Source organism: Heteronotia binoei, chromosome 1 (assembly GCF_032191835.1).
Source record: "Heteronotia binoei isolate CCM8104 ecotype False Entrance Well chromosome 1, APGP_CSIRO_Hbin_v1, whole genome shotgun sequence".
In the NCBI taxonomy this organism is placed as follows: Eukaryota; Metazoa; Chordata; class Lepidosauria; order Squamata; family Gekkonidae; genus Heteronotia; species Heteronotia binoei.
Window position 1 is genome coordinate 168,138,726 of NC_083223.1, and position 20,788 is coordinate 168,159,513.

The 20,788-nt window shown below is 43.8% G+C and overlaps 1 protein-coding gene across 1 annotated transcript in view; it reads right to left on the reverse strand.

Annotated features, from left to right (window-relative positions):
* The window catches only part of AHCTF1 (AT-hook containing transcription factor 1), a 97,169-nt gene that overhangs the window by 49,542 nt on the left and 26,839 nt on the right, over positions 1 to 20,788 (reverse strand). Inside the window, exons 8-18 of the mRNA XM_060243869.1 lie at positions 19,434 to 19,584; positions 16,945 to 17,077; positions 16,671 to 16,852; positions 15,873 to 15,934; positions 13,246 to 13,374; positions 12,693 to 12,783; positions 12,519 to 12,608; positions 12,223 to 12,363; positions 11,506 to 11,610; positions 3,963 to 4,056; positions 1,303 to 1,426 (exon numbers count right to left, since the gene is read on the reverse strand). Of these exons, the coding sequence (XP_060099852.1) occupies positions 1,303 to 1,426; positions 3,963 to 4,056; positions 11,506 to 11,610; positions 12,223 to 12,363; positions 12,519 to 12,608; positions 12,693 to 12,783; positions 13,246 to 13,374; positions 15,873 to 15,934; positions 16,671 to 16,852; positions 16,945 to 17,077; positions 19,434 to 19,584 (1,302 nt within the window). The remainder of the gene's footprint in view (positions 1 to 1,302; positions 1,427 to 3,962; positions 4,057 to 11,505; positions 11,611 to 12,222; positions 12,364 to 12,518; positions 12,609 to 12,692; positions 12,784 to 13,245; positions 13,375 to 15,872; positions 15,935 to 16,670; positions 16,853 to 16,944; positions 17,078 to 19,433; positions 19,585 to 20,788) is intronic.

The following is a 20,788-nucleotide window of genomic DNA, read 5'->3' on the forward strand; positions in this document are numbered from 1 at the left end:
CTGCTGGTGCCCCCCCCTGGTCTGTCCTCTGCCTCGTTTCCACCCCTGGCAGGGCACCGGGGGGCGGGGGGGCTGGAAGCTGCTCTGATGCCTATGGGGAGATGGGTCAGAGACTGTCCCTTTAAGAGAGTCACTGGCCAAAACACAGCCACATACTGCAGCTGCTGCCCCTTTGGATGCTCTTGGCCTCTGTCTGTTTTCCAGATGGGGATTCAACAGAGAAGTTTCCATTTGTGGTGATTTAAACCCCTTCCCACCCTGCTCTACTCAGTCAGCTGTTCCTGCCCTCCTCTCTGAGTGGAGCATCGCGCCCTGCAAGACTGTCCAAGTTGCACCCAGGATGCTGTTGCACTTGGTTCCAGCACAATGAAGTCTGAGATGTGCCCTACTTTGTCTCTCCTGCTTGGCGTCTGCTGCAAATTCCCTGTGCCCCTGTCCCTCCCCCCCCCCTCTGCCACTCTGTCAAAGGGCTCCCCAAGGGAATGTCTGAGAGGGCGAGATTGCTTGTTTCTTGAGGGGGCGGGGGGGGGACACTTCTAAGCCAGGGGGGGGTCTTTGTCCCATTCATCCCATGGGAGAGAGGGTAGCCTTGGGCCAGGTGCTGCACCTCAGCCTGGCTGGCCCAACAGCCTGCCCAACCCCACGGGGCTGTTGTGCTCATAACACAACCTGCAGCGGGGGGCGGGGCGTTAATGGAGTGGATGCATGGCCGGTGCCTCACATTGAGTTCTGTGGCCCCTGGGGAAGGAGTTCCATGCATACAGCAGGGGGCATCAGGGTGACACAGAGGGTCTCTGCAGCCACGTGGGGGAAGCCCTCGCAGGGGGCAAACTTGTATTCTTCACTGGGAGAATGCCCATGTCCCATGCTGGCATGCAGGGAAAGCAGATGACTGCGACTGACTGCCTGCGATCAGCCCAGTTCTCTGTCAGGGGACGGGGTGGGAAAGGCGATCAGCCTCTCCAGGGCTGTCTCTCCCCACCCCTGAGCATCATGTGCCATGGTGCCTGTTCCAGGACTGGCCAATCTGGGGGGCCTGGGATGGCCCTCCCTTGCCATTGCTTCCACCTTGGCCCCCGCACTGGGAGTCCACAGTCCAGTGGAGTTGCCATGGCGATGGTCTCACATGCAGCGAACTACGCTTCTTCTCTCCCTCTGCCTGAGTGGAACTAAGTCCTTAGGGAGTGGATGAGCGGCACCTCAAATACGCCATGGCCCGCTGCCACGGAAGTTAGGACTGGGTTGCCTGTGTTGCAGCCTTCCTATACAAAATCCTGATGAACCTTCAGAAAACCTACTTACATGTAACGTAGGAGGAGGATATTTCCCTGTTCCCCCATCATCTCTTTGCCACAGCTTCACAACAGTATCACCCAACTGAGAGATCAGTCCATCAATCATCAAGCAGTCAGGGTTCCATTTACCTCTAAAAGAGAAAAAAAGGAATTCTCTACATTTTCATGTGCCATACACAATATAAAAAAATGCCTAATAGATAATGGACTGTAGGTCACTCCATAAAATCTCTGCAGCTAAAAGTTTTTGATCTGATTAGTCTAGGGGGGGGGGGGGAGTCTCTGCAGAAAGCCTCTTTGCAAAAGTCCAATCATCCCGAAGTTTCCTTGAACTTAAGACATTGTTGGATGCTAAATGCTTACAAATTTATTTAGTGCTATAGCAGGTCTCTGCCAAATGGCTTACAACCTAATAGATATGACACAAAATGAAGGGGAAGAAGAGAAGAACAAGAAATTGTGGACTTATGGTATATCCACTTACAAGGGCCAGTTTGGTGTAGTGGTGAAGTGTGTGGACTCTTATCTGGGAGAACTGGGTTTGATTCCCTACTTCTCCACATGTACCTGCTGATGTGATCTTGAATAAGTCACAAGTTCTCACAGAGCTGTTCTTCTCAAGAGCAGTTCTGGGAGCACTCTCTCAGCTCTACCTTCCACACAAGGTGTCTGTTGTGGGGAGGGGAAGGGAAAGGAGATTGTAAGCTGCTCCAAGACTCCTTCGGATAGTAAAGGGCGGGGTATAAATCCAATCTCTTCTTCATCATTTCTTCTATATGAAGATTTCACAGAGATCTAATTTATCATTGTCCTAAGAATATATAAGTTGGTCCACGCAAGAAACCTTATGGCAGGTGTGGCCAACGGTAGCTCTCCAGATGTTTTTTTGCCTACAAATCCCATTAGTCCCAGCCAGCATGGCCAATGGCTGGGGCTGATGAGAGTTGTAGGCAAAAAGCATCTGGCGAGCTACCGTTGGCCACCCCTGCCTTATGGAATCTTAACCCCACCCTATCCACACAAGCTTCAAAGTAGTTTAAGGTCACCATTAAGCTAACACTAAAGGGCTGGATCAAACAAAACTGTGAATGGAAGCAGTTCACAGAACAGCTGTTTCCTGTTCTCTCTCTCCATGTGCCCCTTGAAATAATCCTGATGGGTGGGGGGCCTTCAGGAATAAAGGTGAGATACAGCATGGGGAGCTACAGCTTGAGGTGAAATTGACCAAAATAAATAACATTCTGTCAAGGCACTAACCATAGGCATACCAGTTTACCTTCAGCAAGATTACTGTATCACATGTTTAATCACATCCTTGGTAAGCACTTCCACAAGAAAAGCAAGAACTTGTGAAATATCTGGAGGAGGAAGGCAATTTCTAATTCACCTGTGTTCTCAAGAGCCAGCTAACCCTTAGGAAGAGCTTTCTTAGGGCTATGTCTAAAGGGCAGGGATCTATTCAATGGATTTGTTCTGTACATAATTCACTAGACCAGACAGCGACATCACACTTGCTAAAATCATCATGAAATGTGGTGATAAAGTAATTTAAATGCTGAGAAATCAGAAGGTGAAATAAAAAGCTCATCACTTAGAAGTCATAATTGTTTTCTGTGGCCCCAAAAGGTAGGGTCAGAACCGCATTGAAATTAAATCAAAAGAGTTTCCGGCTCAACATTAGGAAGAACTTCCTGACAGTTAAAGTGGCTTCCCAGTGGAACAGGCTTCCTCGGGAGGTGGTGGGCTCTCCTTCCTTGGAGGTTTTTAAACAGAGGCTAGATGGCCATCTGACAGTAATGCAGATCCTATGAATTTAGAGGAAGGTATTTGTGAATTTCCTGCATTGTGCAGGGGGGTTGGACTAGATGACTCTGGAAATCTCTTCCAACTCTATGATTCTGTAAGACCTAAATATGTAACACAATCAGAAAATATTAAAACAGGCTTTAAAAAATTAAATATATACAGGGGGAGGAACAATCTAAAAGGACTTGATGGGGATCTCATTTTCCTCTCCACCACTATTTTCTCTTTCCCTTTTCTGAAAGCCCCTATAGCCTGGCCCCTTTTCCCGATTTCTTCTTTCCTTTCCACTCACCAGCCTGATGTACATTTGTTTCCCCGCATGACTTCAGCTTTCCCCTCCTTCCACTCCCCAGCGGTATCTGCCTGGGAAAAATATGGCCCAGCTGTGTGGTGCCGTCTGCCAGTCTGAGCTCTGTCATGTGATGGGGAACCTACAAAACTGTATCCCCTTTCCCCACATTATTTTTTCACTCCTTTCTCCTGGCAGCCCCTATATCCTCAACTCTCTTGGTTTCTTTCTCTCCTCACCATTCACCTTTTATCTGCCCCTATTTAAGCTAATTATTATTTACTGCATTTATACTTGAACTGCTTTTTTCTGCAATGAGAGCCCAAAGCAGCTTACATCATTCTCTCCTCCATTTCATATCTTCTCAACACAACCCTGTGGTGTACGTTAGGCCCAAGATCACCCACCCAGTAAGCTTCAGGGCAGAATCGGGATTTGAATCTGGGACTCCTAGATCCTAGTCTGAAACTCTAACCAATATATCACACTGGCTTTCATTGGGTGTCTGATTACATAGTCTGACAGTTACTGCTCATTACTTTAAGTCACTCAATACACAACAGCAGACTTACCCTGATGAGTGCTCTAATTTCTGCCGACTGCTGACATAGAAGCGTTGTATGTTCTGGCAATTATAGAAAGGCTTTGATAACTGCATATCTTCATCTACACATAAGAAACGAAAACTCGTTTTACAAAAAAAGATATGAAAACCATTCCCAGTTGAAAACAGAACACAAAAGTAAAGACTGTCTTGCAAGCTTTAGGATTTCATATCTTCAAATGAATTGAACTACTTACTGTCAAAGTGCAATATTTTAAAAATAATGCCTTACCAAGCCATTCAGTTCTCCAAGCAACATGTTTGAAAATACAAAGCCACAATTCTAACTTATAGTGCAACAACGTTTCTTACCTGTAACTAATGATCTTCAAGTGGTCATCTGTGCACACACATGGGTTATCCGCCTGGATTGAACCTGACCTCAGAGAATTCAAAGCAATCTTAGGCGTTAATTTTGGCACGCACTCCCTCTCGATCTGGGGAGCAGGCATCCACTACACATGCCTAGAACGGGAGGGAGGCGCTCCACCCACCCAGTTTCTTCTAGCTGCTGTATAAAAAATCTTGTAAGTAAGGAGAGCAAAAAACCAGCAGCGGGGAAGGCTGGGCGGGCGTGTGTGACTACACAGATTACCACTCGAAGATCATCAGTTACAGGTAAGAAACCTGTCCTTCTTCATGATCTCTGTGCAGTCCCACACATGGGTGACTGGCAAGCTATTCTGCCTGGAGGTGGGTGCTGGATCTGTAATAAAAAGGAAAAGGTTAATTATGCATATGATATATCAAGTAACGTACTTACAGAATAGAAGACTGGGGACGTCAGTCAAAAATGGAACACAGTACAGCCTGTCCGAAGGACGCGTCACGCCGAGCACGAATGTCTAATGCGTAGTGCATGGCAAACGTAGATGGAGAAGACCAGACCGCAGCGGCACAAATGTCTTCCATCAGGACGCCCTTGAAGAAGGCTGACGACTTGGAAATGGCTCGAGTGGAATGAGCTTGTAAACGTTCTGGTACAGGCTGTTTAGCCAGTCGGTAGCATAAGGTAATGGCCACCACAATCCATTTAGAAAATCTCTGTGTTGAGATTCTGCAACCTTGGTTCCATAGGCTTCAAAAAGTCTAGTGTCATTGTGGAAGGGATGTGTCCGCTCAATGTAGAAAGCAAGAGCCCTACGCACATCCATTTTTCATTTCATTTCATTTTATTTTATTGATATCCTGCCCTACCCCACCGAGGCAGGCTCAGGGTGGCTCACAACACAGAAATTCTAACAATAGGATCTAAGAATTAAAATACATAATAATTTACATAATTAAAACAACTAAAATCAATCGATCAATGTCAGTGTGCTATCTTCCAATCTTCCTTCAGAATATTTCAATGCCGGTCAGTTAAAAGCCAACTGGAAGAGGACAGTCTTACAGGCCCTGCGGAACTGTCCAAAGTCCTGCAGGACCCTGACCTCCTCCGGTAACTGGTTCCACCAGCAAGGGGCTGAGATTGAGAAGGCCCTATCCCTAGTTGACTTCAGCCGGGCCTCCTTTGGCCCGGGGATTACAAGCAGATTTTGAGAGCCGGATTGCAGCACTCTCTGGGGAGCATATGAGAAGAGACGGTCCCTAAGGTAGGCAGGTCCTAGGCCATATAGGGCTTTAAAGGTAATAACCAGCACCTTGTACCGAACTCGGTATATTATTGGCAGCCAGTGCAGTCCCCGGAGCCCTGGCTGAATGTGCTCCCGTCTAGGGAGCCCTAATAACAGCTGAGCGGTGGCGTTCTGCACTAGCTGCAACTTCCGGGTTCGGCACAGGGGCAGCCCCATGTAGAGGGCATTACAGTAATCCAACCTTGAGATGACCGTTGCATGGATCACTGTTGCCAGATCGTCTTGCTCCAGGAAAGGAGCCAACTGCCTTGTCCGCCGAAGATGAAAGAATGCGGACTTCGCAGTGGCTGCTATTTGGGCCTCCATAGTTAAGGCATCCAGATTGTGAAGGGCCCATTGACCAGCGTCAGTAGGACTTTGAAAAAATGAAGGTAAAGTAGACTGTTTTCCTAAATGAAACGGTGAGACGACTTTAGGTAGAAAGGAAGGGTCAGGGCGTAATATTACTCTACCATGGAGAAAAATAAGTGTATGGAGGATCTGCCCTGAAAGCACAAATGTCACTGACTCTTCTACCAGATGTGAGTGCCACCAGCAATGCCGTCTTCCATGACAGAAGGTGCAGGGGGATAGACGCTATAGGCTTGAAAGGCGGTTTCAAAAGTTGGCTCAGCACGAGAGATAAGCTCCAAGTGGGGTGTAACTGACAGATTGGAGGTTGGAGATGCAGAATTCCTTTCAGGAATGCCTTAGTCATGGAGTGGGAGAAAACGGTGCACCCCTCAATGTGTGAATGGAAGACTGAGATGGCTGCCAAATGCACTTTCAAAGAAGAATAAGTTAGCCCTGCGTTAGAGAGATACAACGTGTATGTCAAAATCTGGGCTACAGTGGAAAGTTCAGGGTGAAAGTTATGACTAGTAGCATATGCTGAGAAATGTTTCCATTTCAGGGAGTACGATTTTCTAGTGGAAGGTTTTCTGGCATTGAGCATAACATGGCGAACGCCCGAAGGAAAATTCAAAAACTGATTTTCCAGGCAGTCAGTCTTAAAAGACCAGGGTTGTGGTGCAGGACCTTGCCTTCCTGTTGGGAGATTAAATCGCAGATTCAGGGAAATCGGAGGAATATGCTGTTCGAACGTAGGAGGAGAGTGGTGAACCAAGGTTGACGGGGCCATCATGGAGTGATCAGAATACAATTGGTCCGATCTAGCTTGATTTTTTACAATGTTCTTGTGATGAGAGGAATCAGTGGAAATAAGTAATGCAGTGGTCCCGACCACAGGTGGAGGAAGGCATCTCCCGCGGATTGCGGGGATGGAGGACCCCGAGTGTAGAAACGCGGACACTGGGTATTGTGTGGGGAGGCAAAGGCGTCTATTGCCAGGACTCCGGATATTTTAAAAATTGTCTGAAGGTAACGGCGATTGAGGGTCCATTCGTGGTCGGTGACTAGGTGTTGGCTTAGTGTGTCTGCTTGCACATTTTGGATTCCAGGCAGATGCACAGCTGTCAGAAATATGTCATGAGCAATGCTCCAATGCCACAGGGACAGGACTCGTTTGCAGAGGCGGACAGAAGCAGTGCCTCCCTGACGATTGATATAAAAGACAGTAGCAACATTGTCCAAAGTAACCTGAATGTGTTGACCGTGAAGAGATGGCAGAAAAGACCTTAGAGCTCTTTGGATTGCCAAGAGTTCCAGGCAATTGATGTGGAGGGATTTTTCATAGTCTGTCCACTGACCCTGAACTGTCAACATTCCCAAGTGGGCTTCCCATCCCCACTTTGAAGCGCCGGTCGTAACAATGGCAGTTGGGGTTGGCCATATGAACGGCATTCCAGTCAGAAGATGGCGTTCCAGCGTCCACCATTCCAGAGATGGGAGGATGAGAGATGGAACAGTAAGTAGGGTCATTTGGTGTTGACGATGTGGATGGAATATTCAGACAAACCAAAGTTGAAGAGGGCGCATGTGGAGTCTCGCAAAGCAGAGGACGGAGGTGGTGGCTGCCATGAGACCCGACATACGTTGAAGATGAAGGCTGTTTGAGTACGGTGCATAATGATAGTACTGGCTAGGGATTGAATATGGTGCACTCTGTCGGGAGGTAGGCCTTGTGTGCTAGTGTTGAGAGGCGTGCCCCTATGAACTGAATGTTCTGCATAGGGATCAGGTTGGATTTCGTTAGCTTGACCTGAAAACCTAGCGAGGACAGGAGAGACAGGATGGTAGAGATATCCTTTTGGAGTTGCTCCTTGGATTGAGCCACGACAAGCCAATTGTCTATGCAGAAGTAGATGGAGATCTTTTGTTGGCAAAGCAAAGCTGCCACCACCGCCATACATTTTGGGAAGACTCTTGGCGCTGTCGATAGGCCGAAGGGGAGAGAGCGGAACTGGTAATGTTGGTCCCCGACAGCAAACCTGAGGAATCTTCTGTGATGATTGATGGTGACGTGGAAGTAGGCAACTTGAAGGTCTATTAACGCCATCCAGGCTTGCTCTGGAGTTAGTGGCAGAATAGACTGCAGAGTAATCATGCAGAATTTTTTGTAACGAATGTGTTGATTGAGTTTGCGTAAGTCTAGTATAGGACGTTGACCTCCGTCCCTCTTTGGAACCAAGAAGTAATGGGAGTAAAACCCTGTGTGATGGAACTGCGGTGGAACTGGTTCTATAGCCGCCTTTTCCAGCCGCCTTTTCTTTCTGGAGAGGGAGGGAAGGAGGAGTACTTATGAATCTGTGGAGCTTCGGAGGTGAATCGAACTCTATGATGTAACCCCTGTGGATGATCGCCAGGACCCATGAATCTGATGTTATCGATTCCCACATGGGGTAAAACGGACGTAGTCTGGTGCTGTCTGTGTGATGTTGTGACGAATTGAGAGGTGGTATGAGAGAGTCAAAGAGACTGTTTTGAAGCCGGGGCTGTCTTTTTGTGGTTTGTGGATGGGCCCTTTGATGGAAAGGCTGCTTGGCTGGAGGCACCTTGCGTTTCCAGAAATCGGTTTGTCTAGGTGAGCGGGGCCGCTTATAGTACAAAGGTTTCCAGACTCTCTGCTGGTTAGGTTGAGATTGTTGTTGGTTAACTCCCAACCTCTTAGCCCTTTTCCTGCTGTCATCGACAGTAGTCAAAATATCGTCTGTAGTGGCGTTGAAGAGGCCCTGACCATCGAAGGGTAAGTCTTTGATTTTGAACTTGATGTCAGGCTGTAGTGTAGAGGAATGGAGCCAGGCATGGTGACGTAGAGCGATAGGTGAGGCCATGGTCCTGGATGAGCAAGCCACTGCGTGACGTACTGAATTAATTTGTTGTTTGCTCACACGGGAGAGCTCCTGTAGGATATGTGATGCTTGCTTCTGTGTCGTGTCAGGTAATGAAGGGATCATGGGGTTAAGCTGAGACGTCAAATTAAACGTGTAGGCCGAAAAATAAGCTAAATAATTATGGATCTTGGAAGTAGCAGTGGCGAGGGAGTAGATTTTCCTCCCTAATGTGTCTAATTTCTTTCCTTCCTTTTCAGGTGGAACTGGATGGCGTGTTTGCTTAGATTTCGATGATGAATGCACGATCATGGAATTGGGTGCCGGATGGTTGAATAAAAATTTTGAATCCGGGGCATGAATCTTGTAAAGAGACTCAATCCTTTTGGATGTAGGTGGGACTGATGCAGGTTTATCCCATGCCTCTTTTAAGGCTTCTAGATGGACTGGAAGCATAGGGAGAAAAGAGCCTGCCGGTAGGTCTGCATGAACCAAGTCATGGACTACATCTGACACTCTAGGTAGGTCAGCGGTAAGTTTGATATTAAGGGCATTAGCCATGTTGGAGAGTAAATCTAAGTAAGCCTTGGATCCTTCCGATGATGAGAGGTTGGCCGGCTTGGTAATATCAGAGGCTGGAGAATGAGGTGCGGAAGTCATTGATTGAGAAGAGTCTGAGTGTTCAGCTTCAGATTCTTCAGAAGCATCAATGGCAATGTCTGTGGGAGCCATATAAGTAGGTTTGATAGGCATTGACACAGGCTTAGTTGTCAAGGAAGGTTGTTCAAGTTGTTGTTTCGAAGAGATTGAACAGGCTGAAGTAGACCTGGCTGGTGATAATGGTTTGGACACTAAGATATAATGTCATGGATGATGGTGAGGACTTCCATGGGATCTGGTACAAGAAACCTCCTCACGGTACCGAGGATGGTAGGTTGCTTCACGGTATCGAGGCTCTCGATATGTAGGTTGATAAGCCATCTCACGGTACCAAGGCTGGAATGGTTCTTCACGGTACTGATACCGATGTGTTTCTGAAGAAGGTGACCTGTAGTACCATCGGTATCTACGTAGGGATGGTGACCTGGAACGTGACAGACTGAAATAGTAGTAACGCTCCCTGCGGTGATGTGGGGATCGTTCCGCTAGAACTTGTGGACGGCTCCCTGCGTGTCGATGGCTCCCGTCGGAGTGGAGACACTGGAGAGACTGTCTGCTGCTTGTGAGGCAAGGAAACTTCTCGAAAGGAGTGCACTTCAAGGTTAGCTCGTTGACTCCGATGGCAAGATGATTCAGGCGACTCGGTGTCTAGAATGTTTCCAGGTAGGGATTCGTGAACCGATGGGAGATCTAGAGTGGATATGGACAATCTCATCAGGTACAGTGTCGATGTGCTCCGGTGGAGTCGGTATCGTCGGCATCGAGGCCGAAGTGGAAACAGTTGGGGGCGGTGCCGAAGTCATGGTAGGAGACCTAGAGACTGAAAACCGATGATCTGTCTTCGGCTTTGATCTCTGGGATGTCGAATCCGAGGCTTTTCCAGAAGTTGATTCCATATGGTGTTTCTTTTTGGAATCGTCGGACTTCTTGGAGTGTTTTCTAGACTTATGCTTGCTGGGAGCCGATGCCACGGAAGCTGCCGGTCGAGCCACATCGCTTTGTACAGTTAGGGATGATGGCGAAGTTTGGGATCCCGAAACGTGGGACATCACAGGCTGTAGTGATGACTCCAGAAGGTGACTTTTGAGCCTGGCCGCACGATTTTTTTCTAGCCTGTTTCCCAAACTGGCTACAGTAGAGGCAAGTATCAGTTTTATGGGTCTCCCCCAGACAGAAAAGGCACAAAGAATGTCCGTCTGTCAATGGAATTTTGGCCCCACACCGGACACACTTCTTAAAAGGTGATTTTGGTGTCTTTCCCTTCCATCTGCCTGGGAAGAGAGGAGGGGGGAAGAGGGAGGTAGAAGATATATATATATATATATATATATATATATATATATTTTAAATACCAGAGAGGTGAAGGCGAAACTCGGAAGGTTGAAGAGAAAACGGTGAGGATGCAAGGAACAAAGTGAAGATGGCAGAAAAATATGGAGATGTAGTGAGGTAGGTGTATCCTGGACAGCAGTAAAGAAGAAACTGGGTGGGTGCAGCGCCTCCCTCCCGTTCTAGGCATACGCAGTGGATGCCTCCTCCCCAGAACGAGAGGGAGTGTGCGCCAAAATTAGCGCCTAAGATTGCTTTGAATTCTCCGAGGTAGGGTTCGATCCAGGCGGATAACCCATGTGTGGGACTGCACAGAGACCACGAAGAAGATCTGTCCATTTCCAACAAGGAGTAATACCTTTTATTGAGAGAAACTTTTCATTTTTCTACACTAAAATGGCATTTATGGTGAAACAACTATATCAAGCACATTTCATGTGGTCAACTAAGAACTGTTTAACGAATTATAACCCTAACACATTGAGCATTTTGCTTGCAATACTGCTCTAGGATTTGTCCAATGTACAGTAGCTCAGCAATTTTAAAAGGCTATTTGATAATGTGAAAGTGAAACTGAGTTATCCAAAATGCAATATAATATTCCCAACGGTGTTTGTTTTAGCTGTGCTATCCAATTACAGCCCAGGAAAAATGGATCACTCTTTTTAAAGCTTACCTAAACCTTCAGGAAGAAGATTGGATCGACAGAACCAGATGACCACTTGTACATATTGCAAAAGAAGACTTGTTACAGTCTGTTTATTCATTAAATCTGTGATACCTGCAGAAGAATGAATACATGGTTTGCTTTTTAGAATAAGTGCTTTACTGTCTGAAAGCAATCTTTCAAGTATAGATTGTAATCCAAACAAGACTTCCTATGTGGATAAACATTTACTTGCAAATTACCCTTCTGCTCATTTTAGGAGAATGAAAGGATATGAGGGTCACATTTACCTTTTTCCTACCAAACTGGTTTTAAGAGAATAGAAGCCCCAGCCAGATGTTTACTGGCATAGCCTTTCATCAAGATCAAAAACTGAAATATGCTTTAATTTTTTTAAACAGGAAATTGAGACCACCACTATGAAGAAACTGGAAATCAGTGATATAGATTCCCCCAAAAAGGGGAGGAATAAAAAAAGTCTTTAAAAGATAGTGACTTGATCTAATACTTGACATACTTAGTAAATTAAAACTACATAAATATATCATGTTAATTTTAGAACCAGAAAAATGTCCACCCACCCACCCACCCACAACTATGGAAAAGTGGAGCATTCTGTCCCACATCACTGATAGAACATAAAGAAGGGGGGAAAGAATACTATTCCTATATGTTAGAAAATTATATGATGAGATATGTGCATTAGATTTCCTCTCATTTACAAACCTTTTTCTGTGAGTTCTTGTGCCTCTCTTACAAAGCAGTTCAAAACTGTGTTAAGGTTGCTAAGAAGCAACTCACAGTGCTGCAGAGATTGTAGTGTTTGTGGATCAATAAAGTTAGATGATCCGTCAAACAGTGGGACACCTTATAAAACAAAGACAAAATTATGACATTAATTATTAATTCAGAGTGATATAAAGGTGTTCATCTCAATATGAGTAAATGAAGCAACAACGCAGCCCAGTGATTCAAAATAGTCAATGCATGGTCATCCAACCTTAATACTTCATACTACTTACACAGTCGAACAAACTCTTCTTTTGTGTTAATCACTTTCTTCCATGTCCATTCAAGAACAAAGCGCAGCTTAGGGGCAGAATCTGGTTGCTCTTCAAAGAAAAGCAGGAACACAAGTTATGAGAACCTGTTATCTCTAGACTGAAAGGGCGGGGGGGGGGGGACACTGTATTTACCTTCAGTGGTCCATTGCTTGATGCAGCTTGTGAGGAGCCCTAAAGAACTAGTTTGGACAGCAGCTGATAATATAGCTTGCAACTGTTCTTCCTAAAACAGATAAAAGTTCATTTTAAATCCCACCTTTTAACCCACAAGCTCAAGAAAAACAGTGTGGCCAGCATACTATCTTAGTCAACAGCTGCATGTAAATGTTAACTAATGGGAAGGATAGAAAAGACTGCTACAGAACTCCAAGGCAGAGGTGTAATGAAACAGAACAAGAGACACATCATTTGCACCACCAGGGTGGACCAATGGATTCTATTTTCTTTAGCTCCCACTGCAGCAATACAGTCCACATGGATACCAAAGCATGAAGAGCATAAAGAATCAGTAGGTTCATCTATCATCTTCTGAGTACAGGCCATTTACCAAAGTAACCAGGACGGTTTTATTCCCACATCTGTGCTAGAAGTCAAAATAATATTAGTCTTAATAGTCTGCGCATGTGCATGCATGCGCACATGGTAAAAGGCTGCTCTATCTTTCATGTACTTGTCATGAACTCACCTGGCTCAGACTTGAAGGCTGTACATCAACAAACCTTGGTGAAAGCAAGCCAGCCATAAGACATCTATTGTAACTATCAGGAATAGCTTCATTTAAGGAACCAGCAGATTGTTTTAAGAAATGCAAAGTCTGAAAGTAAACCACAAATAGCAGCAATTAATTGTGAACACAAAAGCAGTTACTAATTGTCACTACACTATAATTAAGTGCATAAAACTGCAAAATTAGAAGTAATCAAAAAGCATGTTACAACCCTCAACAGAAGCCAGAAAAAAGTTTTATTTATATTTTTCCTGAAATGAAACATTATGACAGTTTCACAGTGCCAGTGAATTACATTCTATTTGTACATGCACAAATAGATCTTCCCCAGCGTTGCAGAGCTGCAATGAAGAGGCAGAATCAAGCAGAAGTTGCTCCTCCTAGTTTTTTGTAAAAAAGATGTTGTTGGTTAAGAGTTGGAGGAGGGCAATTTTGCCCACCTCCTCCATGAAGCCACACATGTTGCATGGCTTCTATCTATATGAGCCCCCCTGATAACAGCTTTTTGCTGGGCAAGGCAGACTGCTGCAGTAGGAAAACAGTGAGGAAGATCTCACCTATAAGTGCTGTGCAAGATCCAAGCCAATATATTTTAGATTAATTACTACTATTTCAGCAATAGGTTCTGGGTTATTAAAGTAATCAACAATTCCCAACAGTGAATTTCTCTTTGATATTCCCTTTAGAAGGGATGAACAGTTTAAGGAAAAGTCAGTAGCTTCCAAGATTCTTCTCCCCTCCTCTATTGCATGGATCTGAATTTTTTTTTAAACTTCTGTTTTTGCAGTAAGCTATAAATTGTGGTTTGTTCTCTTCCTGTCAAATCAGGATTAAATGATTTAAGTGAGATCAGACTGGTAGCAAAAGTGATAAGCTTTTCTCTTTAAATACGCAGAAGTATAAATAGTTAATAATTCCAACTATTCAAACACAAAAATAAGAAAATACTATTTATCAAGCACTATTCTTGTATTCCCTGTAGAAGTCTCACAGTTAATACTAGAGATGGGCATGGACTGGGAAAATGGAGATTTGTTTCAGTTTGTGGGGCTGCAAGAACCACAAACCTTTAAGGTCCTTCTCATTTACCAAACCAGTTCATTTTGTGAGGTTCATGATGGACCCCCTTGCTAGAGATAGCAAACTCGCAAGCGAGTCTCCAGCTGACTCTCTCCTACCAAACTTGGTGAGGACTGGATTTAGGAGGGCTGAATTGCAGCCCCCCCCAAAAAAGCAGTTGCCCTCAGGAAAATGTTCTCTGATGAAATCACAGCCAGAGGTTCAGGAGTATGTCGAGCAGACTCCCTGTAAGCTAGAAGCATCAAACTCACAGCAGCCCTCCCTGGGACGCCTCTCTACCTGCAGGTAGCTCAGAACGCTGTCCACCAACCACCCTTCCAACCAAGGAAAGGTGTACACAAACCCCAATAAGGGAGGGTGTGGGTCCTCAGTTGAGGAGCCCAGTAGCTATACCCCTCTATTTGGTATGAGGAAAAGGACAGGTGCCTCAGAGCCCTAAGTAAGAGCCAAACACAACCCCAAGCCAGGGAGAGAAGTTCAGAAATAAGTATGGGAGGGAGGGGAAGGGCTTTCACAAGGCAACCAGAAGCTAAGCCGCTCTGCCCAGTGTGAGCAGAGAAACAGGTGGTTCAAAGTCTTGAGTCTACTCCACCTCACACAATCCCAGCCAGCAAGAGCTAGAAGTCAAAGCCCAATATGGGGTGGTGGTTCTCAGCCAAAGTACCACTGAAGCTAAGCCCCTCCTGCTTAGGTGAGGACAGGTTCCTCAGAGACCTGAGTAAGCACCAAACAACTCTAAACCTCGCTGTTCATAGGAGTGAGGACTTCTCATTCACTTCCCTCTGCCTCTAAATAATGTGTGGCACACCTGCTGCTGAGGGAAAACAACTGCTGCATGTGTGCTAGGGGTATATATAATTCTGTTCCCACAACACAGAATGGGAGCCCTGTTATGGGCAGTTGGCATGCCTGTCAAGCTTCAGAGGGCCCTTATTGGTGTTTCCAGGGCTACAGAAGTCCATCCCACCATGTTTTGACAATCATGATTGGCAGCAGCATGTCTGCCACAGATGCAGTCGACACACCCCACTACGAGGTGCCTGAACCTCCAAAAACCACATGGAGGGTCATGGGAGGGACACTGAGGTGAGACTGCATGGCCCTTGGTTCGTGAACCACAACCCAGGCAATTTTAGTCACAAATTTAAGGTCATGGGCAAGTTTGTATCCATCCCTAATTAATACACATCTTCAGCACCCTGGAATATTTAACCTGACTTGATTTGCTGGTATCTATGATCAGGAATGACAACTGCAGCATACAGCATTTTGCAAGAGTGTACTGAATTATAAAACCATTTCAGACACACATGTGGTGCAGAAATGAATACAGCATGAATTTTTCCTCCTCCTTTCTTGTTTCAATTGTTGGTGATCTCTCAGGAACTTCACAGATAAAATTGCCAAGGTAATGATTTGATCTACATAATATTTGTGTGAGGAAAGAGCACAAATAATTAGAACCCTCCAAATAGAGACTAATGGAGAACTTTAAAAAAACTTACATCCTTTTGAAACCCTGTGCAAGTTACATGAACAACTCCACAGTTCAGCAAACAAGTGGCATCTAAAAAGAAATAATTTCATTAGAATTCTCACTGCTAGCAAAATGAAATACTGATCATGCTAAAAAATTAAAGATCCTTATTAGCTTCATTTTCTTCTAACTATATCCAAACATTTCTCTAGAAAAAATAGGTGATGCAAAATGTGATTTGACTCATATAAAGTAACTAATTTTATTCTGTTTCTAAAAAGGATCCCGCTGTTACAGAAAGGGTCTCTACAAAAGTCAAAGAACACTTGCATCAAACTCCTTGCACCTGTTGGAGACCCTGACTTCCCACTCGTGTAATGGAAGCTCACTAGGTAACCCTTGGGCCAGTCGCACTCTCCCAGCCCAAACTACCTCAGAGTTGTCGTGAGGATAAAATAGAGAGGAATGTAAGTATTTTTGGTCTCCATTGGGAAGAAACGCAGGATATAATAAAATAATTCTTCAAAACTTTTTCAACATGCCACAAATCTATAGGGAGCCTTCTGGTCATTAGAGACATTACTTGCACAACACTGGATGCTCACACAATCATATCTGAGCGCTGGAAAAAGTAGGAAGTAGGAAGATGTCTTAAATCCCCACATCAGTGAAATAAGGATGGTTTATTTTAAGTATTAGGCAAACAATGATCTGGAAAGCCTGTAGAAAAGCAGCAACCATCATTGCTAAAATGATAACATGTTTCAACTCTTAGTCCTCATGTTCAACATGTTTCTAATAGAAGCAGTTCTTACCAAAAACCTACCAAAGTTATAGGTGCTTGGGTTAAAAAACTGTTCAGGTGGAGGGTATGATGGAGGTACACCACGATTTAAACTTCGTTCATTTACCAAGACATCCAAGATACGATGAGGATTGGTCATGCTCACCACAGCATCCAGGGACCACAATGCAAAATAGGGACAATTATGCAGAAATTCCCCTGGTCTTAAGAAAACAGACAACAGTGAAGGAGTAACACTAGTTATAAAATTTCAGAACAGATGTGTGCTCTGTTAGGAGAAACTGCCATTTCTTACCTTAATGAGTCTGGCATCTGAGCATGGTACCACCGATTTATGTCAAATATACCTAAATAGGTAGATGGTTTGCCTTGGCCATATGTATTCACTTGCCAGCTGAAGACTGAGACACTTGTGTCAGGTGATATTACTGGAAAAAAGATGACACAGCTGTAAAAAAGGTGGCCAGCTATGAATTACATAAATACAACACAATTTTGCAGAATGCACCTTGCATCTATTTTAACACAGAAAAAAAATGTTAACAAAAAATTATACATATTTCAGAATTATAAAACATAATGAGCTTGCTGTCATGCCCAAGTGCCTCTATTCCATCCTCATCTTGTGCATGGAGTTTGACTGAAAGCTATGCATTTTAATCATGTTCCCATTATTATTATTATTTGCCTTAACATCTGGATAAATGTCTCAAGAAGTTGGTGTTTCCCCTTCACAAACTAGGATCTTTAACTCTGATTAAACCTCAGTTTGAATTCCAGTTTGCAAGGAGTAAAAAAGCTAAAAAGCTGTCCTGATGGGACAGCTAACTGACATTTGATCAGACTGGGAAGTTTTCAATTGAGGTTCATGCTTGAAAAGCAACAGAAGTGCAGTCAGCAACTGTCTGTGCCCAATCACAATTTAATTACAGCTTGAATTTAGCCACTGGAACAATAACTCTATTCAAATAAAGAAATTAGTATCAAACCAGCATTGCCAGCGTGAAAATGATGGACACATGTTAACTAATGATCCCTAAATGATGGTGGACACATGTACTAATGATCTCTAAAGACTTTCAGTGCAGTTTACATTCTAAAAACAACAGAGAGGTTCTCTTTAAGACCAGGAAAATGGCCTGATTTTTCCTAGCCAAAATAGTAGTACTTTTTAAAGAAAAGGTTACTTAGATATGCCAATGCACTTCATGATTGACCCAGTATGTGTGCACTTGGCACTCAAGTATCTGAGCCCAAGGAAGATAAAATGCAATGGAAGAACAATAACTATGTGTTGAAACAAGTGCATTGCAATGCATTTCAACCTAGTTTCCACACCCTACAGCATCTTTATTTCTTCATATAAACGAAATATGGGGAGCTCAATCTCATTCCCACATAGCACTGAAAGAACTTCTGTATATGAAATAATGCACCCAACTATGTTGTATGCAGGCTTTTTGTTCTTGCATATGCAACATATATGTGGAAAGGTCAGAGTCAACCACAGCTTTTTATTTCAAGTATAACCGCCCCCCCCCCCAAAAAAAAATTCATGTTCAGAGAGAAAAAAAGAAATCTATCAGGTTTTCATGTCTATCTCAATTTTCTTAAGAATAATTATGTGTGAAAACAGTAATTTAACTTGTGAAGCAGTTTTTAATCGCAAAGATCTGATGGAAGACTAACTATACACACACATATATATGGAGAGAGAGAATCTATCTATCTATGGAGGCTCTGCTCCTGGGGGGAATGTTAAAAGGTGGGAAAGAGATAGGCCAGGGAGGAGGAAGAGCATGGGCATAGCCTAGGGAAGACTGGAGAGTGTCCTGGAGCCCACAAGGGAGAGGGAACTGAGTAAAGTTAACCCCACCCCTCCCTTCCCCTTTGACTATCTGAGACTTGCAGCAAAGCTCATTGGAGGAAAAGATGAACTCTGGAAGGCCCAGCCTTATCAGACTCATTTCCGGAAACCCCAGACGCTGACAACTGCACAATACAAAGACAATGTGCTCATCTCACATCTCTGCAATTAACACTTGAATGGGAGTGAAGAAAGATATTTGGAACAATACATGATCCATTTATCAAACAGCCATAATTACTTAAGCTTCACAAGCTGCAAGACAATTGTATAGCCACAGAACTGTTCCTCCACTCAAAGTTAACCATGAGGGCATGCTGCAAAGACTTGTTATTTTGAAACAGCTGTGAGGTATATGGCTCTCCTTGGCATCAGATGACATTTTGATTTATTCTTTCCTGAGCTAGGAGGGGAGCAGGCTTCAGTCTACAGACTGGTTATAGCATCTTCAAGGTGCCACAAGACTTATTTTCATTTTGCCATGAACTAACACAGCTACCTTATCAGAACAGGTAAAGATGGAAACTCTAGCCATATTTTGCTAATAGCTCTCAGTCAGATGTTATTGGAAATGATGGATTAAACAATAATTAAACACAACTACCCTCATCTTTACCTGCTAGAAGCAAAAGTTTTTAATCACTCCACCTTTACTGCATTTTCTCTTTAGTGGGAACAACATGAAGAACTATTTACCACTGCTTTCTATACATTCAATGATTATTATAATGATTATTATTAAAATATTTGTAAGACTACTTGTAGTTGCCAGATATAGAATACCATGCTCATTCAGATTTTGATACAATACTGAAATTAGCCAAAGAACAGAATCTGCAGTGCAGAATTTGAAGGATCAGCAGGGAACACTCATTTCTCAATAATGCCACAGTTAACTTTTTGAAACTTGTACCGACCTTCATTAATGCCATCTTCTCGGTCACTGTGACTTCGAAATTTTTCTACAGTCTGACAGCCAATTAATTTGGTGTTGCTTGTCTGTCCTCTCAAAGAGAAAACATCCCCTGTAAGGTCTAGGCTGTACCTCTCTTCACAGTATTCCAAACCCTGAAAGAAGAGATAACATGAAATCAACACATACAAGCAGAATTTAAGGTTTCATGTTTTATGAATAGAACTTACTATCCTATTTATACTTCCTAATTATGGTACAGGACAGCAAGGGCTGATATAACCTTAGGAAAAGATCTGTACGGTAACTTATATAAACAAAGGCTAAGTGACCTCTTCATCAACACAAAAGCACAGGTACAATGTCATCTGTTGACTTTTTTTACATTTCTGAAAAAGGATGTAACAGAGAAACTGTTTAAATGACTTCGTATTTGACAGAGAAAGCTCTCTGTTCCATAACAGCTTACGTCTTAATGAATCTGTGAAACTTGATGTGTCACAAAACTAATCAGTATTTACATTTAAGAGCACAAGTGGTATACTTAGTTATGAAGCCTTCACTTTTTCTCTCTGCCTGATCTCATCATACTAACTAAGGACAACAGCAGCTCCAGAAAGATGCGGAGTACCTAGCAATGGGGCCATTAACTAAGGCCTCTCAGTCACTAATCAGGGCACTTTAATTGCAAAATATTAGCACACTGCCTCAGAAAGTGCTGTGCACACATTATCATTTTCCTCAAAACAAATAGCCACAATAATACAATTAAGGCTGTCTGCATTTCCAGATGAAAACTCCAGGTCAATTAAAGTAACTCAGATTGTGTCCAAGCATACTTCCTCCCTTTCTGGATACCTGTTCTCCTTTTATTATGTGGAACCATCCCTAGGACCTCTTACCATTTCTCCTTTGCCAGTCTCCCAGCACTTACCTTTATTCTGAGTAATCCTTCCAAGTTTAGAGAGGAGCTTTGCCACAATATCATGCGATTCTTTTTGGTATTTGCATAGGGAAGACTCATAGCCATCAATTATTGCTAAATATACTCAGTCCAAGACATGATACATAGTATAAGCAATGAGAGAGACACTGCTGCAAGTTCTTAGCAGTCACTGTAAACACCACTTTGTTAGGCAAATGACTGATAAAAGTACTGGATTTGACAACATGTTTTAAGTTAAAACAAGCAACATGAAGTTGCAGAAGATGGAAAAGCACTGCAAAGAGCTATGAAGCAAGCTGTAAAGCAGAAAGCATCTGAAGAATTCAGTCAGGAAGGCAGAATTAAAGACTAGCTAATCACGCCTATTTGCACATTCCAACAGGCAACTCTGATATTACAACCACAAATGCAGA